This window comes from Mus musculus, chromosome 8 (genome assembly GCF_000001635.26).
Source record: "Mus musculus strain C57BL/6J chromosome 8, GRCm38.p6 C57BL/6J".
In the NCBI taxonomy this organism is placed as follows: Eukaryota; Metazoa; Chordata; class Mammalia; order Rodentia; family Muridae; genus Mus; species Mus musculus.
Genome location: NC_000074.6, coordinates 124,317,883 through 124,331,849, shown reverse-complemented (window position 1 = coordinate 124,331,849; position 13,967 = coordinate 124,317,883). Strand labels below are relative to the sequence as shown.

The 13,967-nt window shown below is 52.2% G+C and overlaps 1 protein-coding gene across 1 annotated transcript in view; it reads right to left on the bottom strand.

Annotated features, from left to right (window-relative positions):
* Galnt2 (polypeptide N-acetylgalactosaminyltransferase 2) overlaps nt 1-13,967 on the bottom strand; it is a 114,329-nt gene that overhangs the window by 13,873 nt on the left and 86,489 nt on the right. Inside the window, exons 4-8 of the mRNA NM_139272.2 lie at nt 8,080-8,178; nt 7,791-7,858; nt 7,514-7,579; nt 3,637-3,758; nt 2,050-2,137 (exon numbers count right to left, since the gene is read on the bottom strand). Of these exons, the coding sequence (NP_644678.2) occupies nt 2,050-2,137; nt 3,637-3,758; nt 7,514-7,579; nt 7,791-7,858; nt 8,080-8,178 (443 nt within the window). The remainder of the gene's footprint in view (nt 1-2,049; nt 2,138-3,636; nt 3,759-7,513; nt 7,580-7,790; nt 7,859-8,079; nt 8,179-13,967) is intronic.

Below are 13,967 nucleotides of genomic sequence, written 5' to 3'. Positions count from 1 at the left end.
AGGGAGGAGGGGACGGGGGAGGAGAACTTGGTAGCTGGTGGTGTGAAGGACAGTGAAATCTTCCCAGCTCTCCAAAGCAAACAGGGCTCTGAGTTTTCCTCTAAAAACTCCAAACTACAGGTATGTCTGTGTGCAGTTATGTGCACATGGGTGCTGGTGCCCGTGGAGTCAGAAGAGAGGGCTGGAGCCCTTGGAGCTGGGGTTACAGGTCACCTGAGTGTTAGGGACTGCACTCTGGCCCTGTGAACCAGCTTTCTTGCCCCTCTAAACTTTTTTACTTTTTTAATGTAGGGTATAGCTATATAGCCCAGGTTGGTTTTGAACTTGTAGCAATCCTCCTGCCTCAGCCCCCTGAGTTCTGGGATTGCACACATGTGCCACCATGCCTGGCTGGGGTTTTCTAATCTTCAAATGTGAGAACAAATGTGAAACACGAGGACTGGTGTTTGTGTGATGCCATTGCACCTACAAGGGCTGTGCACACAGGCCTGGGAACCTGGGGACAGGGCTGCTCTGTGCACACAGGCCTGTGGACCTGGGGGGGTGAGTCAGAGCTGGATGAATCACAGTTGGCTCACAGAACCACAGCGCAGCACATAGTGTCTCTGTGGGACCCATGGTTCTTCAGGCCTAGACCAGGACTAACTTTAAAACTGCTCCCACAATCTGACATGCTGTGTTTCACAGTGCAGGCCTGTAATCCTAGCAGCGCTCATGAGATGCTAAGGCAGGAGGAGCTTGTGTTCCTGGCCAGCTTAGCTCCTTAGGCCACCCTACCCCTTGCTATTTGTGAGTTAGGGGCTAGATCAGGAACAGTATAACCTGCTCCACGTTGTGTGTAGCAGTGACCCCTCAGTTATGTCTACTGCAGTCTCCCTCCCACCAGAGAAGTACTGGAGCCTCTGCAATTCCCAAGAGGCAAAGGAGAAGCTTGAACAAATTTCTCTTGGGTCCCTAGAGCGGTACCAGAAGGTGACATTTGTAGGCTGTGTGGTCCTACAAGATACTGGTCCATTCACACAAAGGCCACCCACTGGTGAAGCAGGCTGTGGCTGGGCGGCTGGGAAGGGAGGGCCAGCATCCAGACTTGAACACAAAGGTAGGACTGCTGCCTGGTGGGTGGGCAGTGATGGGCCAGTGGCAGGATGGCAGGACTCCAGGGCAGCAAACTGGCAGGCTGGCTGGGCATGTAGGCTACAAGAGGAAGCCTGGCCCTGGCAGAGGACACAGAGACAGGTTCCAGGCCCAGTCAGCCAGTCCTTGGCTCTTTGGGGGTGTCTCAGGCCCCGCCTCTTGCTGGTCTCAGCTTTGGAGCCTTTCAGGCCAGCCCACCAGTGGGTAGAGGCTCCTCTGCTCCAATCCCAGGGGCAACTGCAGATTCTCCTAGCTTTAGTTATAGCAGCTCCGGGAGGGAGAAAGAGAGAGGGGAGGAGGAGAGAGGGGAGAAAGAGGGGAGAGAGGGGAGAGAGGGGAGAGAGGGGAGAGGGGAGAGAGGGGAGAGAGGGGAGAGAGGAGAGAGGGGAGAGGGGAGAGAGGGGAGAGAGGGGAGAGGAGGGGAAAGGGGAGGGAGGGGGGAGAGGGGAGAGGAGGGGAAAGGGGAGGGAGGGGGGAGAGGGGAGAGAGAGGAGAGGAGGGGAAAGGGGAGGGAGGGGGGAGAGGGGAGAGAGAGGAGAGGAGGGGAAAGGGGAGGGAGGGGGGAGAGGGGAGAGAGAGGAGAGGAGGGGAAAGGGGAAGGAGGGGGGAGAGTGGGGAGAGAGAGAGGGGAAAGTGGGGAGAGAGAGAGGAGAGGGGAGAGGGGAGAGAGAGAGAGAGAGAGAGAGAGAGAGAGAGAGAGTGAGTGTGTGTGTGTGTGTGTGTGTGCGCGCGCGCGCACGAGTGAGACACAGTGGGGGGTGGGGTTGCCAGGGACGCATGGCCAGTCCTTTCTGTTAGGAACCAGCCAGAGCCCACATCACAGTGTGAGCTCCACTATCACTGTCACAGCTGATCATGGGACAGCAATGGTCAGAGGACCAGCCAGCAGGTGGACCAATCAAGGCTGACACCTACCACCCTTGAGGTCAGCAGAGGCGCCCACATACTGGAAATTATCCATGTTAATGACATCGATAATGGGGGATACAACTCGGGTCCTGTCCTGAGGGGGACAAAGGAAGGAAAGATACTTGTAAGTTACGACCCCAGTGAAGCAAGAGCTGCCATCCCAACAGGCCTTCCCAACAGACACCACTGTCCCAAGGTTGTGCAGGGTGGCGGCATGAGAGGGGACAGCTGACTAGACACTTCTGCTGCCTCTTCTCCCTGTCACAGACCAGGGCTGTGCAGTGGCTCCAAGGGGAGATCTCAGTGTCACAGAACTAAGCGCAACCACGATATGCCTGTTGCCCTCTCGTGAGCTGCACCAGCATAGCTCAGGCTCAAGTGTCCACACTACAAAGCCAGGGACGGTTTCTGGGTACAACTGGTGTGAGAGGAAGGGGTTTCATCACCTCACAGCAGCTGACTGCACTTTCCATTTCTGAACTCAACTCTGTTATTGTACCGACCATGGCTACCTTCCACAGAGCCACTGTGTGAGCACCAACACGAGGCCTCCGACCTCCTCTGACCTTCCTGCTCAGTGCTGCCTCAGGCTGACTGCTCATGAGAGAGAGCGAGTGTGGCTCTTGAGTTACTTAGAGAACGCTTGTTAGCTGAAGGGCCAGCAACAGGATGAGCAGAGCTCAGAAGCACTCTCCAAGGGCATGACAGAGCCCCGCCCCACCTGCATGCTTGCAGGTTGACGGGAAAGCAAGCTTTGGACCACGGAGACTAGAGCATCACTCAGTAACCCACCCCTGTGCTCCCATCAGGCTGGCCCTGGATATACGAGACTAATCTTTACATTCCTTCTGATGAGAAGAGAATCACAGGAACCCATCGCATTGGCCCGCACTCTCCTCAGCTGGCCAAGCTGGGGAACACATGGCAGGGACAGGGGAGGACACAGGAGAGTGTGTTAGAGAGTGGTGACCCTGCCTCCTGTGTGATTCCGGATGTTACTGAAGACCCCCTGAAGCTCAGTCTCCTCACCTAGCGGCTGCCTGAGACCAGTAAAGGGCAGAGAGTGGACTTCTAACAGCTCTTGGCTGCTCGGTATTTTGTGACTTGCTGTTGCTACGTGTGCTATGGTGGCGGGCAGAGCGTCTCATCCTGTTTCCTTTCATTTGCTACATTGCCCCCAAGGAAGCACTTTCATAGCAGCAAGGAAAGAAAGTCAATAAGACAAGCAGAGGGCAAGGAAAACAACGCTGGGCTAAACACAGTACCAGTGCGGACACTTCCGGAAGGTGGAATGTGCCTCAGCATGGCCAGAGGTCATGTGACAAGCCCGCCGGGGCACTCTGCTAGCTTGTTTGCTTCTCTTTGTTTGCATGCACATGTGCACACATGCATGCCTGTGTGTGTGGCAGGTGACCAGCCACCTCATCTTGCCAGGCTTCTGCCAGCTCCATGAAAGCTGTCTTTGGTTGCAGTGACAGTCCTGCACCCATGGGACATCGGGAAACAACGTTTAGGGCATCACATCTTTCCTAGTGACAAGGAAACCTGCAGCCAGTGTACGTAACACAAACCCTCTGTGTGACAGAGGCTCACCTCAGCAACCCGCTCCAAGAGTGGCTCCAGCCATCGCTCGTTACACTCGCAGTGACTGTCTAGGAAGGTCAGGACCTTGGCCTGGGCGGCGTCGGCACCCCGGACCCGAGAGCGCATTAGACCTGCGGAGATAATTCAAAGTGCATGAGTAGTGGGAGCTCTACCTGAGAGCTAGCCTGGCACAGCTAGCAGTCCCTGTGCCTCATCACCGAGGAGCTGTATGCCAGCAGTCAATGGGATAGATTCCAGGCTGGACTTCAAATGGCTCATCAGGTGACGGGAAAGATAACTTTCCTAAGGCTACTGTCCCTGAAAAAGGCCTTTCTTCATCTAATAGACATCACCCTTGTCAAATACCCAGAGGATGGCTTAAAGCACCCTGCTGTCGAGGCTCCAGGTCCCTACTTGGCTGGGATAGCAAAGGTGTCACCACACCCTGAGAGCTAATGGTGCCAGGTCTGGTGGGCCTGGCAACTGCATCGAAAACAGCGTTGTCTTCAGACAACAGGGCATTGAGTCAAACCCGTGTGGCTGTGATACAAAAACCAGGGTCATCTTTGGCCCCATTCTGCCCGAACGGCTTGTGATCAATTATAACAGGTACTTCATGTACAGTCTTATCATTAGCCATGTACTGAGCCCAGAAGACACTTTGCACCTGGGCAGGATGGGGCTCCTTACAATGAGCAAGGACGAGTATTTTAAGTTCCTTTATAAACAAGAAAAATGGATTTTCAATGACTCTTATCAACTATATGCTACATCAGGGTAAAAAGACGAGATTTCCAACTCCAAGCCGTTCAAACCCTTCCTCGGGTAACTGCTACAACTGCAGAGCTGAACGTAAGTGGAAACTGTCTGAAAGGGCTTCCAAGAAGTCACTCAAAAAGGGAACTTGAGGGGATTCAAGGCCTGAAAGCAGGAACGGCGCAGCAAGGCCCAGGTCCGCATGGGCTTGCCCTCCCCTCTGCTGCAGTGCAGTCCTTTCAGCTTGAGGTGTCAGCAGACCAAGGGCAGGGCTTCTACGGAGGCTGGAAAGGAAAAGAAGGCCCCCAATCTGGGGACAAGTCCTGGAAGCCTGTGGCTAACAGCTCCTGGCTCAGGGGGCCACAGGAGCAGAGCAGCCCAAGGACGGCCACAGCCGGAGGTGGCAGAGGCCTCAGCTGCTCTCTCCTCCAATGGACACAGGGTTTGGGATTTGAGCCTTGCCAAGTAAACAAAGTGTGGAAAACATCTCTGCCCTCCTACAGAAACTGCAGAAGGTCACAGTTAGAGCTCAACTGTTAGATAAATAGGGGATCTACCCCAAATGCACGTGTGCAAACAAAGCACCCTCGTCATGTGTAGGACCAAGTCTTCAGTGTCTGACTGAGATGTTGAGGCCACCCCTCTGCACACGAGCTCACATGCTAAAGCCTCGGTCCCCACTGGTGGTGCTGAGACACGAGTGGACGGTAAGGCTGCCAGTCTTATCAGTGACATAGCAGTGCTCGGAGCCCACCATGACTAATGTGCTGCCCTGCGATCTTTAGCAGTCTGCATGACAGTTTCACATGTGTATTTACTTCCAGAATTAAAATGCAAGCACCCGAGGGGCAGGAAGAATAACTGTCACAATTTATCCTTGCATTCTCTAGCGTCTAGCACAGTGCAAAGCACACACTGTTTAATACATGATTTTTTAAAATTAATTAATTTTTTTTAAGATCCTGGGGGCTGGAGAGATGGCTTAGTGGTGACGAGCACTCACTGATCTTGCAGTGAACCCATGTTTGGTTCCCAGCACCCAACCTTCTCTAACTCTGGTTCCTAGGGATCTGATGCCCTAATCTGGTTTCCATGGGTACCTGCACATGTGACCTACCCACACAGACGCATACACACACGGAATTTTTAAATATTAAAAAGAAAAAGATTCTTGCTGGGCTGGAGAACTGGCCTAGCAGTTAAGAGCACTGGCCGTTTCTCCAGAGGACCTGGGTTTGATTTGCCGCACCCACACAGCGGCTCACAACTCTATCTAATTCCAGCTCTAGGGGGTCTGACACCCTCTTCTGGCCTCTAGAGGCACCAAGTTTGAATGTAGTATACACGCAGGAAAAAACACCCATACGCAAAAAGTGGAAAAGAAAAAAGAAGAGGAAAAAGAAAAAAAGATCTTTCTTCCTGCTGTGCCTGGAGCCACACATGGAGACCTGGAAGAGAGTCTGAGCCGACCAGGGAATGACCACGTCAGCCTCACACAGTGGAGTGTCCAGAGTGTCATCTCTCTGTAACTGCTGGAAACTGGAAGAGGGTGAGGCCAAACAGCAGCAGCACACCCGAGACGCCCCAAGGGGCTTCCAGACCTGGCTGTGGGAAGGCAGTTGTTCCCGTAGCTTCCCACACAGATGAGACTGACAGCTGGCGTCTGCAGTGTCACATCAGCATGAGATGACAGCTCTCTCTCTCCCAGTTTGGGACAGTTCTCCTTCAGTGAGCTGTCAAAGTTGAATCTGTGATTCTATGGCATGCCTGGAACATGGAGACACTGTATTCCTCATAGCTAGGCTTTAACATTTTCTCTAAACCTTTGCAGCCAAGCCACTGATGGGACTTTACAGGCAGAAGACAGAAGTCAACTTTCCAAATGTGTAAATATAAATGTGATTTGAAAATATAGCTTCATGTACAAACAATTCCAATTAACTTAGGCTTTGACTATCCTTCCTGCATCTACTGAGACAGGGCTCTTGGGTGGCTCTGGTGGAGGGAGAGACACATAAACTGAGATTTCCCTGAAGTAGATTCAGTGGGCTAAGGAAGGTGGGTGGGAACTGGAATCTGAAGAAGCCATATCTGTGTAGAAGATAAATACTGACTAGAACTTAAGGGAAAGTTTGAATGCTGCAGGTCGTAAGTCATTGGCCGCTACTGTTTTTGTTAAATCTTAATTGTATGTGTATGGGTTTATTTTGCCTACAGACATGTGTATCTGTGCACCATGTGCCTTCTTCCTGAAGAGACAAGGATTGGATGCTGGATCCCCTGGGACTGGGAGTTACAGACAGGACTTGAACCCGGGTCTTCCCGGAGAGCAACCAGTGCTCTTTTAACTGTTGAGCCAGCTCTCAGCCCCAGCGGCCTGTCCACTCGGTACCAAGCTTCATTTAGGACCAAGCATCTCCAGTGTCTATGACCGCCGGATCGCCAGCAGATCACTGTTAACCACCAACCACAATACATCTGACACGACGGCAGAGGCTCCTCCGCTCTATTGTGATCTGTCTAATTCATGTCCCTACCAATATATTTGTTTATGTACCGACTTAGGACTTTGTACTCTGTGACTAAGCACACGGCCCCTCTTCCACCACAGCAGCCGTTCGGAACAATCTGACTCGCTCTGTGTTCCCGTATATCTGATTCTGAATAAAGCGTTCTTTTCTTTTCTTCCCTCTGGAGCAAGAGAGGGTATTGCACTCACACAGAGGCTGGCATGTAATGGTCGGTCTTGACTGTCAATATGACAGGACTTAGTATCACCAAGGAGACAGACATCTGGGTATGTCTGAGAGGAATTTTCTAAGGTTAGGTCAGAAGTAGGTGGCAGCATCTCATGGACCGGGGTCCTGGATTGTGTAAGGAGGACCCATGAGCTGAGTTCCCACGCCCATCTCTGCCTGCCTGCTGTGGGCCCACGTGACGAGCTGCCTCATGTTCCTGTCACCACGGTGGACTGCATCCCTGGAACTATGAGCCAGAATAAACACTTCTTTCTTTAAACTGCATCTGTCACACTAGCGAGAAACCACCGCACAGGCACTGAGAGACACACCATCTCACGAGGGCAGAGACACGCTGCTTCACAAGTGACGAGCAGGGGGGACCTCCTTACCTTCTCTCCGGTCATTTCTGAGGACCCGCACCTTCTCGATTTTCCCCAAGAGGGCCCCGTCCTCAGCTAAGGAGAGAAAAGAGGTGGACAATAGTGATCCCTGAGTCTACACGGGGTTCTGAGCTGGAAGGCCACATACTTGGTCACCTATGCAAAGTCCTGCCCCCAGGGTCTCCAGAGGACATCTCTTTTCTGCCCCTAGGTCCCTACTCCACTCCAGACTGTATTAGGTCACTCTTCCCAGACACCCCAAACCAGGAAGGCTGATGAAACTCACGGTCGTTGCTGTAGTCATCCACCAGGATTATCTCCTTGATGAGGTGAGGTGGACTCCTCTTGAGGACACTGAGGAAAGACAGAGGAACGGAGCCTTGTAAGGGCGGAGCTCTGCTTGGAAGTTTCCTCTCTCTTTTGGTCCCCGGCCTTGGCTCGAGGAGCCAACAGCTACCCCATGCTTGGCAGCTGATGTCCTGTCTGTAGCCCCAGCTGATGCACCTGAGGTGCAGCCATTGTCAGGTGCCCCAAACACTTCCCATGAGACGCTGGGAGCTATCCGTTGGCCTCACCTGACCACCGTCCGCAGCAGGGCCGACCTGGCTTCATTGTGGAATGTGATCACCACGCTGGTGGCTGGCAGGTCCACTCGCCACTGCTTGCGCTGACACCTGAGGAAACAGAGTGACCGGCCCTGTGAACAAAGGATACACCCCGCAATGACGGATCATCCCTGCTCGATAAGCAGAGTGGGCTGCCAAGACCGAGAGGCTGCGGTTAGCCTGCCAGCTGTGGGAGGTTCTGGCACAGACGCACATATGGAAGCAGGAGCTACAGCCAGGTTCTGCTTACAGACAAGGGCGTTCTGCAAGCTGTATGAACTGAGAAGAGATTTCTAACATGTAAGGCACGTGTTCTAAAGCAGTGAAATAGCCTCCCACTTCCAGACAGACACTCCTCAGCCACACGCCTGCCTCAGTCCTCAGCATTTTTTCCCCCCTTGGGGGACCTACGCCAGCCAGCCATTGCTTTCTTCTTACCTTGAGCTTTGCCTACAACAGGCAAGGTGCCTATTGGGTGATTGGCTCTCACAGTATCAAAGGACCCACTGCCTGCCGTCCTTCATACTGCCTGCCAGGCCTTCTCCCAGTAACCTGGTGACAGAGGAGCAGGCTGTGTCATGGAAGCCGGACTGGCAGGTGGGCAGGCACCTTAGGCCTGTCTCACGTACAGGGCCATAACAACCTAGGCCTGCAAAGATGGCAAGCCGCACAGGGCCTCTGCGTTGACTGTGGACGCCTTACACTTGAGCCAATGAAGACCAGTTTTAAAGCCACGCCTCTTCTGATGAGGATAACAAGTATAACATGGTCAAAATACTCAGTAAAGTAAGACCCAGCTCAGCAGAACTCACGTGGACTCTTCCAGGCCACTCTGGGGATGCAGGCAGAGAGCAGTGTCCCAGAGTCTCTACACAACTCCCCTAGGAGGGTGAAGACCTTGTCAGAGCCTTGGGACACTGTCAGCTGTGTCTGAGTACAGCCAGAGTCCCAAGTGGCCAATGGTGATGCCAGTGACACCAGACTGAGAAGGAGCCCAGCAGAGCAGCCGGGTTGACAGGGCGTACTGAAGAGGAGGGAACCCACAAATCCAGTCCCTGCCTCTGGACCCCTCCTTGCCCTTATCATCTCTTCAAGTGGCAGAGCCTTCCATGGGTCCAACACACCGAAGACTCAGTTTACCCTGCAGCTCATCAGATTCCCCCAGTTATCTTGAATGGAAATCAGTGGGAAAGGAGGTGGATTCTGGAAGAACCCTGGAGCTCAGTCAGGGCTCAACACTCAACTGCTGAGCAGTGAGCTGGATGCTGGCATAGCAGCCGCCGGACACCAGTAGAGAGGTGTGGAGAGGGCAAGGCAGGTGCCCCGAGATGAGTGCTTCCCCAGGACTGTCGAGAGGAGCCCAGCCCTGCAGTCTGTGAGCAGCAGCAAGAAAAGCAGCACAATTATAAAGCAATTAGGGCTGCAATTGCAGAAGGGGCGTCGGTTAATTTTAGTCATTATAGTACATTCTTTTTAATTAATCACACACAAAAAATTGTATAGCAGTTGTTTGTGGGGAGTCAGGGAACGAATTCTACAGTTAGCATCTGATCTCACTCACTGTAGACGAGCCTTCATGGACAAGCCAATTGATAAAAATTAGCAGGAAGGTAGATGAACGAAGAATCTATCAAGTTTCAACTGTAAACAAATTACCAAATGGCTTCACTGTCAAGAGGCCAATCTGTAATGCTGTAAGGGGGAGAGGCTCCATGCTTCGAGGCTCACTGCCCTCTGTACCCGGGTCCCCACGTAGCCCAGGAGTGACTGAGCCAGCAGACCTGGGTTGGGAGACTCCAGGGACCCACAGGGCCGAGTGGGACCGTGAGAAGATGGATAGCATTTTTCACTCTCAGAGCGCTGGATTCCGGGCCCATCCAATCACGCCCCAGTCTCTCATTCTCCTCGTCTCTGCAGGAAGCTCATCTTCCAGGAGCTTTTGGAAGTCTCCTGGGGCTCTGGAAGCATTTGCTGGAACAAGCAGGCTGCTGCTACACAGCGTTTTATTAAAACTCCTCTGCATATTCCTAAGGCTCAGGCTCAGGTCTGGGCACTCAGGAGCTTCAGCGAGATCCCATTCTTAAGGAGTGCGAGCTGAAGGCTCTCACAGCCCACGGGTGGAGCGAGTGTGCGCACAGATCCAGATAAGCCCCACACTCAACCCAGATGAGGCCCCGGAGGAACCAAACCGCTTTAAAAAGAGAAGCAATTAATTTTGCATTTAAAGAGTCTTGCTTGGCCCTGTCAGCCAGTCTTAGCTGCTCTGGAGGCAGTGGGAACCAGGGTGGCAGCTGCTACAAGTCCATCAGCTGTAGGGTGCTTCCTCCCAGCCAAGCAGGATGGAGAGCGAGCAACAGCAAGAGAACGAGGCAGCTGGAGTCTCTTCTCCCAGACACACGCAGAAGCCCACTCTGGGCCCTGGTTCACTAGAGGCTCCAAAGACTTGGTACTGGCACTGTCATTCTGGAAGCTTCCTGTCCACTAAAATGGCAACTTGACAAGTCAGACACATAAAGATAACATACAGACACACACACACACACACACACCACCAAATAGACTCAGCAGGTTGTATTTATATACATGTGTGTGTATGTGTGTGTAACAATAATGAGAAAGAGGCCATGGATTTGAGAGAGGACAGGGGAGGGGCTAGGGAAAACTACATAAATACAATGTGTGTGTGTGTGTGTGTGTGTGTGTGTGTATGGAAATTAAAAAGTCAAATTAAAAGATTTTGAAAACCCTTAGTTTAGCTAAAGAGTTCCAGAAGGATCCTGCCTCTCCTGGATGTGCCTCGCACTTCACACACACAAAAGGTTTTCCTTTCTCTTGGCTTTCCTATTTCTGACATTAAATCAAAGCTCCAGCTGACTCCCAGGGACAGACGGATGCTGCAGACATACACTGGATGATCCTAAATGCCGTTGGGTCATTTGCAGGGATTAATACATGTCACTGTGGCCAGTAATACATGTTACTGGTCCTGGCGTTATCCACGGGCATCACACAGGTGAAGCTGAGGATACACAGGAAGAAACCGGCCAGAACATGTACATACCCAAGGGGAGGGTCAAGTCCTAGCAACGATACGGTCAGAAGGGTGATGAGGGTTCCTGGGTTTCTTCTCACCCCGTGTGACACTGTGGTGGTCTGACTAGGAATGTCCCCATAGACTCATAGGTTTGAATATGCTTGGCCGTGGGAGAGGGAGTGGCACTACTTGTGGCCTTGTTGGAGGATGTGTGTCCCTGTGGGGGTGGCCTTCGAGGCCCTCCTCCTAGCTGCCTGGAAGACAGTAGTCTTCTCCTGTTTGCCTTCAGAACAAGATGTAGAACTCTTGGCTTCTTCTCCAGCACCATGTCTGCCTGGACGCTGCCATGTTCCTGCCTTGGTGATAATGGACTGAACCTCTGAACCTGTAAGCCAGCTCTGATTAAATGTTGTCCTTTCTAAGAGCTGCCTTGGTCATAGTGTCTCTTCTCAACAATGGAAACCCTAATTAAGACAGACACCAGGACATTAGTGATGTAGCTCACTGGCCCGTGTAGGGACAGTGACAAGCAGGAGGGCCTTCACTCTGTGGTCCTGTCTTTACGGCAGCTCACAGGCAACAGTTACCACCCTTTCAGGCCCTTTCCAACCCCCAGTGTCGGGAGAGGGAACCTCTAACCCAGATTTGGTGCGCTGTCACTCCTAGGTATGCTTTTAACTAATCACACAGAGAAAAGGCATATATACATCCCTAAACAGCATGGTATCAACCTCCGAGGACTCAGCTGACGGAGAGGACACATAGTCGCTGCTCGCCTGGGCACACAGCTTTGCCACACCACCCTGCTGTGGTCAGGTTCCCACGTAGGAGCAGACACACACACTGTCCCTGCCTAGTCTCCGTCAAGGAGTAAGGAGCACCGGTAACCGTGTACTGAGTCACTCCACGCTCTTCACCCTTTGCCGTGATTCGCTCCTGCTCTCATCTCACCCCACCGCAAGCCCAAGGCCTCGCAACCTCTCACTTCTCCCCTTCTGAGAGCTGAGATGGCAGGTGTGTGCCACCATGCCCAGCTCGTGCCTTCTATTTCTTGAGTGATTTTGGTAATATTTTCCTAGAAAAATATCTATTCCATTTACATTTCTTTTCGTAGACATGTACCTGCAACTGTCTTATTATCTTAGCTGCTCTGGGTGTCTCATGAACACACAACCTATCAGAGGTTTCTGGTTTTGTTACAGATCGTTGGGGGCGTATCTGAGAGAAGCTGCACACAGTCCTCTGTTTCCTCTGGGTTGCTCACTTTGCCTCCCTCCCCCACTTCCTTCTGCTTCAGGGTTAGCCTGCGGTTCTGACACCTTGAGTTGGAATAGACCAGGCTACCCCATATAAAGAACCAAGTTGACTTGAATGAATTTAGTCCTCACCTGGAGATGTAGGGAGTTCTATATTCTGCCAAGAGGAACTGGGAACAGGGAACAGCCTCCTGGCTCTGTGAAGACAGTGAGATGTGCCCCACTCTGTCCTGAGCTGAGGTCTGTTCCTGCTGCTGAGGTGGGAAGATAACGTAGCTGGGAGCCCTGTGGCTGGTCTGATTTCTGCCTTTGCCACTCACCGGACGACGTGTGAGTCTCTACAGCATGCTAACAATCAGAAGTCTCAAAACCCTGAAGAACTTAAGGTAGATCTTTCAGCTTCCCAGCTGGGGCACGGAAGTGCAGTGAGGACTGCTTTCACAGGAACACTGGGAGGATGTAGGCCCTGAGCAGAGGCAGTGGCTCACTGGAAGCCTGAATTCGCCCCCCCCCCCCCCAGTTCCTCTCAGCTGGGGGAAGACAGATCTGTCATCTCAGTGGCTGCCTTGGCAATTGATACAATGTTTCCAAAGTGTCTGGAACAGTCATCTAGCCTGTTGTGTGGCCGGAGTGCTAGCCAAGCCAGAGCTGGAAACACGTTCCCCACTCCTGAGCTGGCATCCAGGGTGAGCAGCTGCTGGAAAGCTACAGACAGCTGACCACCATCACAAAGCCGGACCTGGCCAGGGGATAGCAGGCTCACCGGGGATACCCAGAGCTGAGTCACATGCAGGTGCCTGGCTCTGCGGAACACTGATTGTAACCTGTAACCAAGCAGGCCAGGCAAAGAGCCCCAGGCTGTGCTGAGGCAGCTACCCTTAGACTCATTTGTAAAAACTATTTTTTAAGTTTTCATATACACATGTAGTTGTGTTAAGCCTGTTTCCCATATACCTCTCCCTCCCTTCCCAAGCGCCTCCTCTGTTCCAACCTAGACGGCTTCATTTCTACCTTCCTGTCATAAATACATACATGATTTTATGTATATAAAGTCTATATAAAGTCTAGGATCTGCAAATAAGAGAAAGCGTGTGATGTCTGTCATTTTGAGATTGGCTTATTCACCTAATATGATTGCATCAATTTTCCTATAAATGGCATGACGGCTCCTTCTTTACAGCTGAAAACAACCCCAGTGTCCTTGCCTTTCCCCACGCTGATGGCACCTGGCCTGCCTCTGTAACGTGGCTGCTGTGACTACCGCTGCTGTAATTGTCAATGTGCAAGTGTCTGTCTGTGTGATCTTGACTTGAATGTCCTCTAGGTAAATCCCCAGGAGTGGTATGGCTCCGTTGTCAGAAGATATGGTTTTGTGGTTTTTTTGTTTTTTTGTTTTTGTTTTTTTGAGAGACCTCCACACTGTGTGGAGAGATGCTATTCATGGCAGCAGCATACTGCAGAAGCAGAGTTCCTGCCTCTAACCACAGCCAACGGCACATACGGCAGACCCAGCCGCAGTCAGATACACAGAATGGGCTTGCTGGAAACAGCCCCACCCCATCCTACCT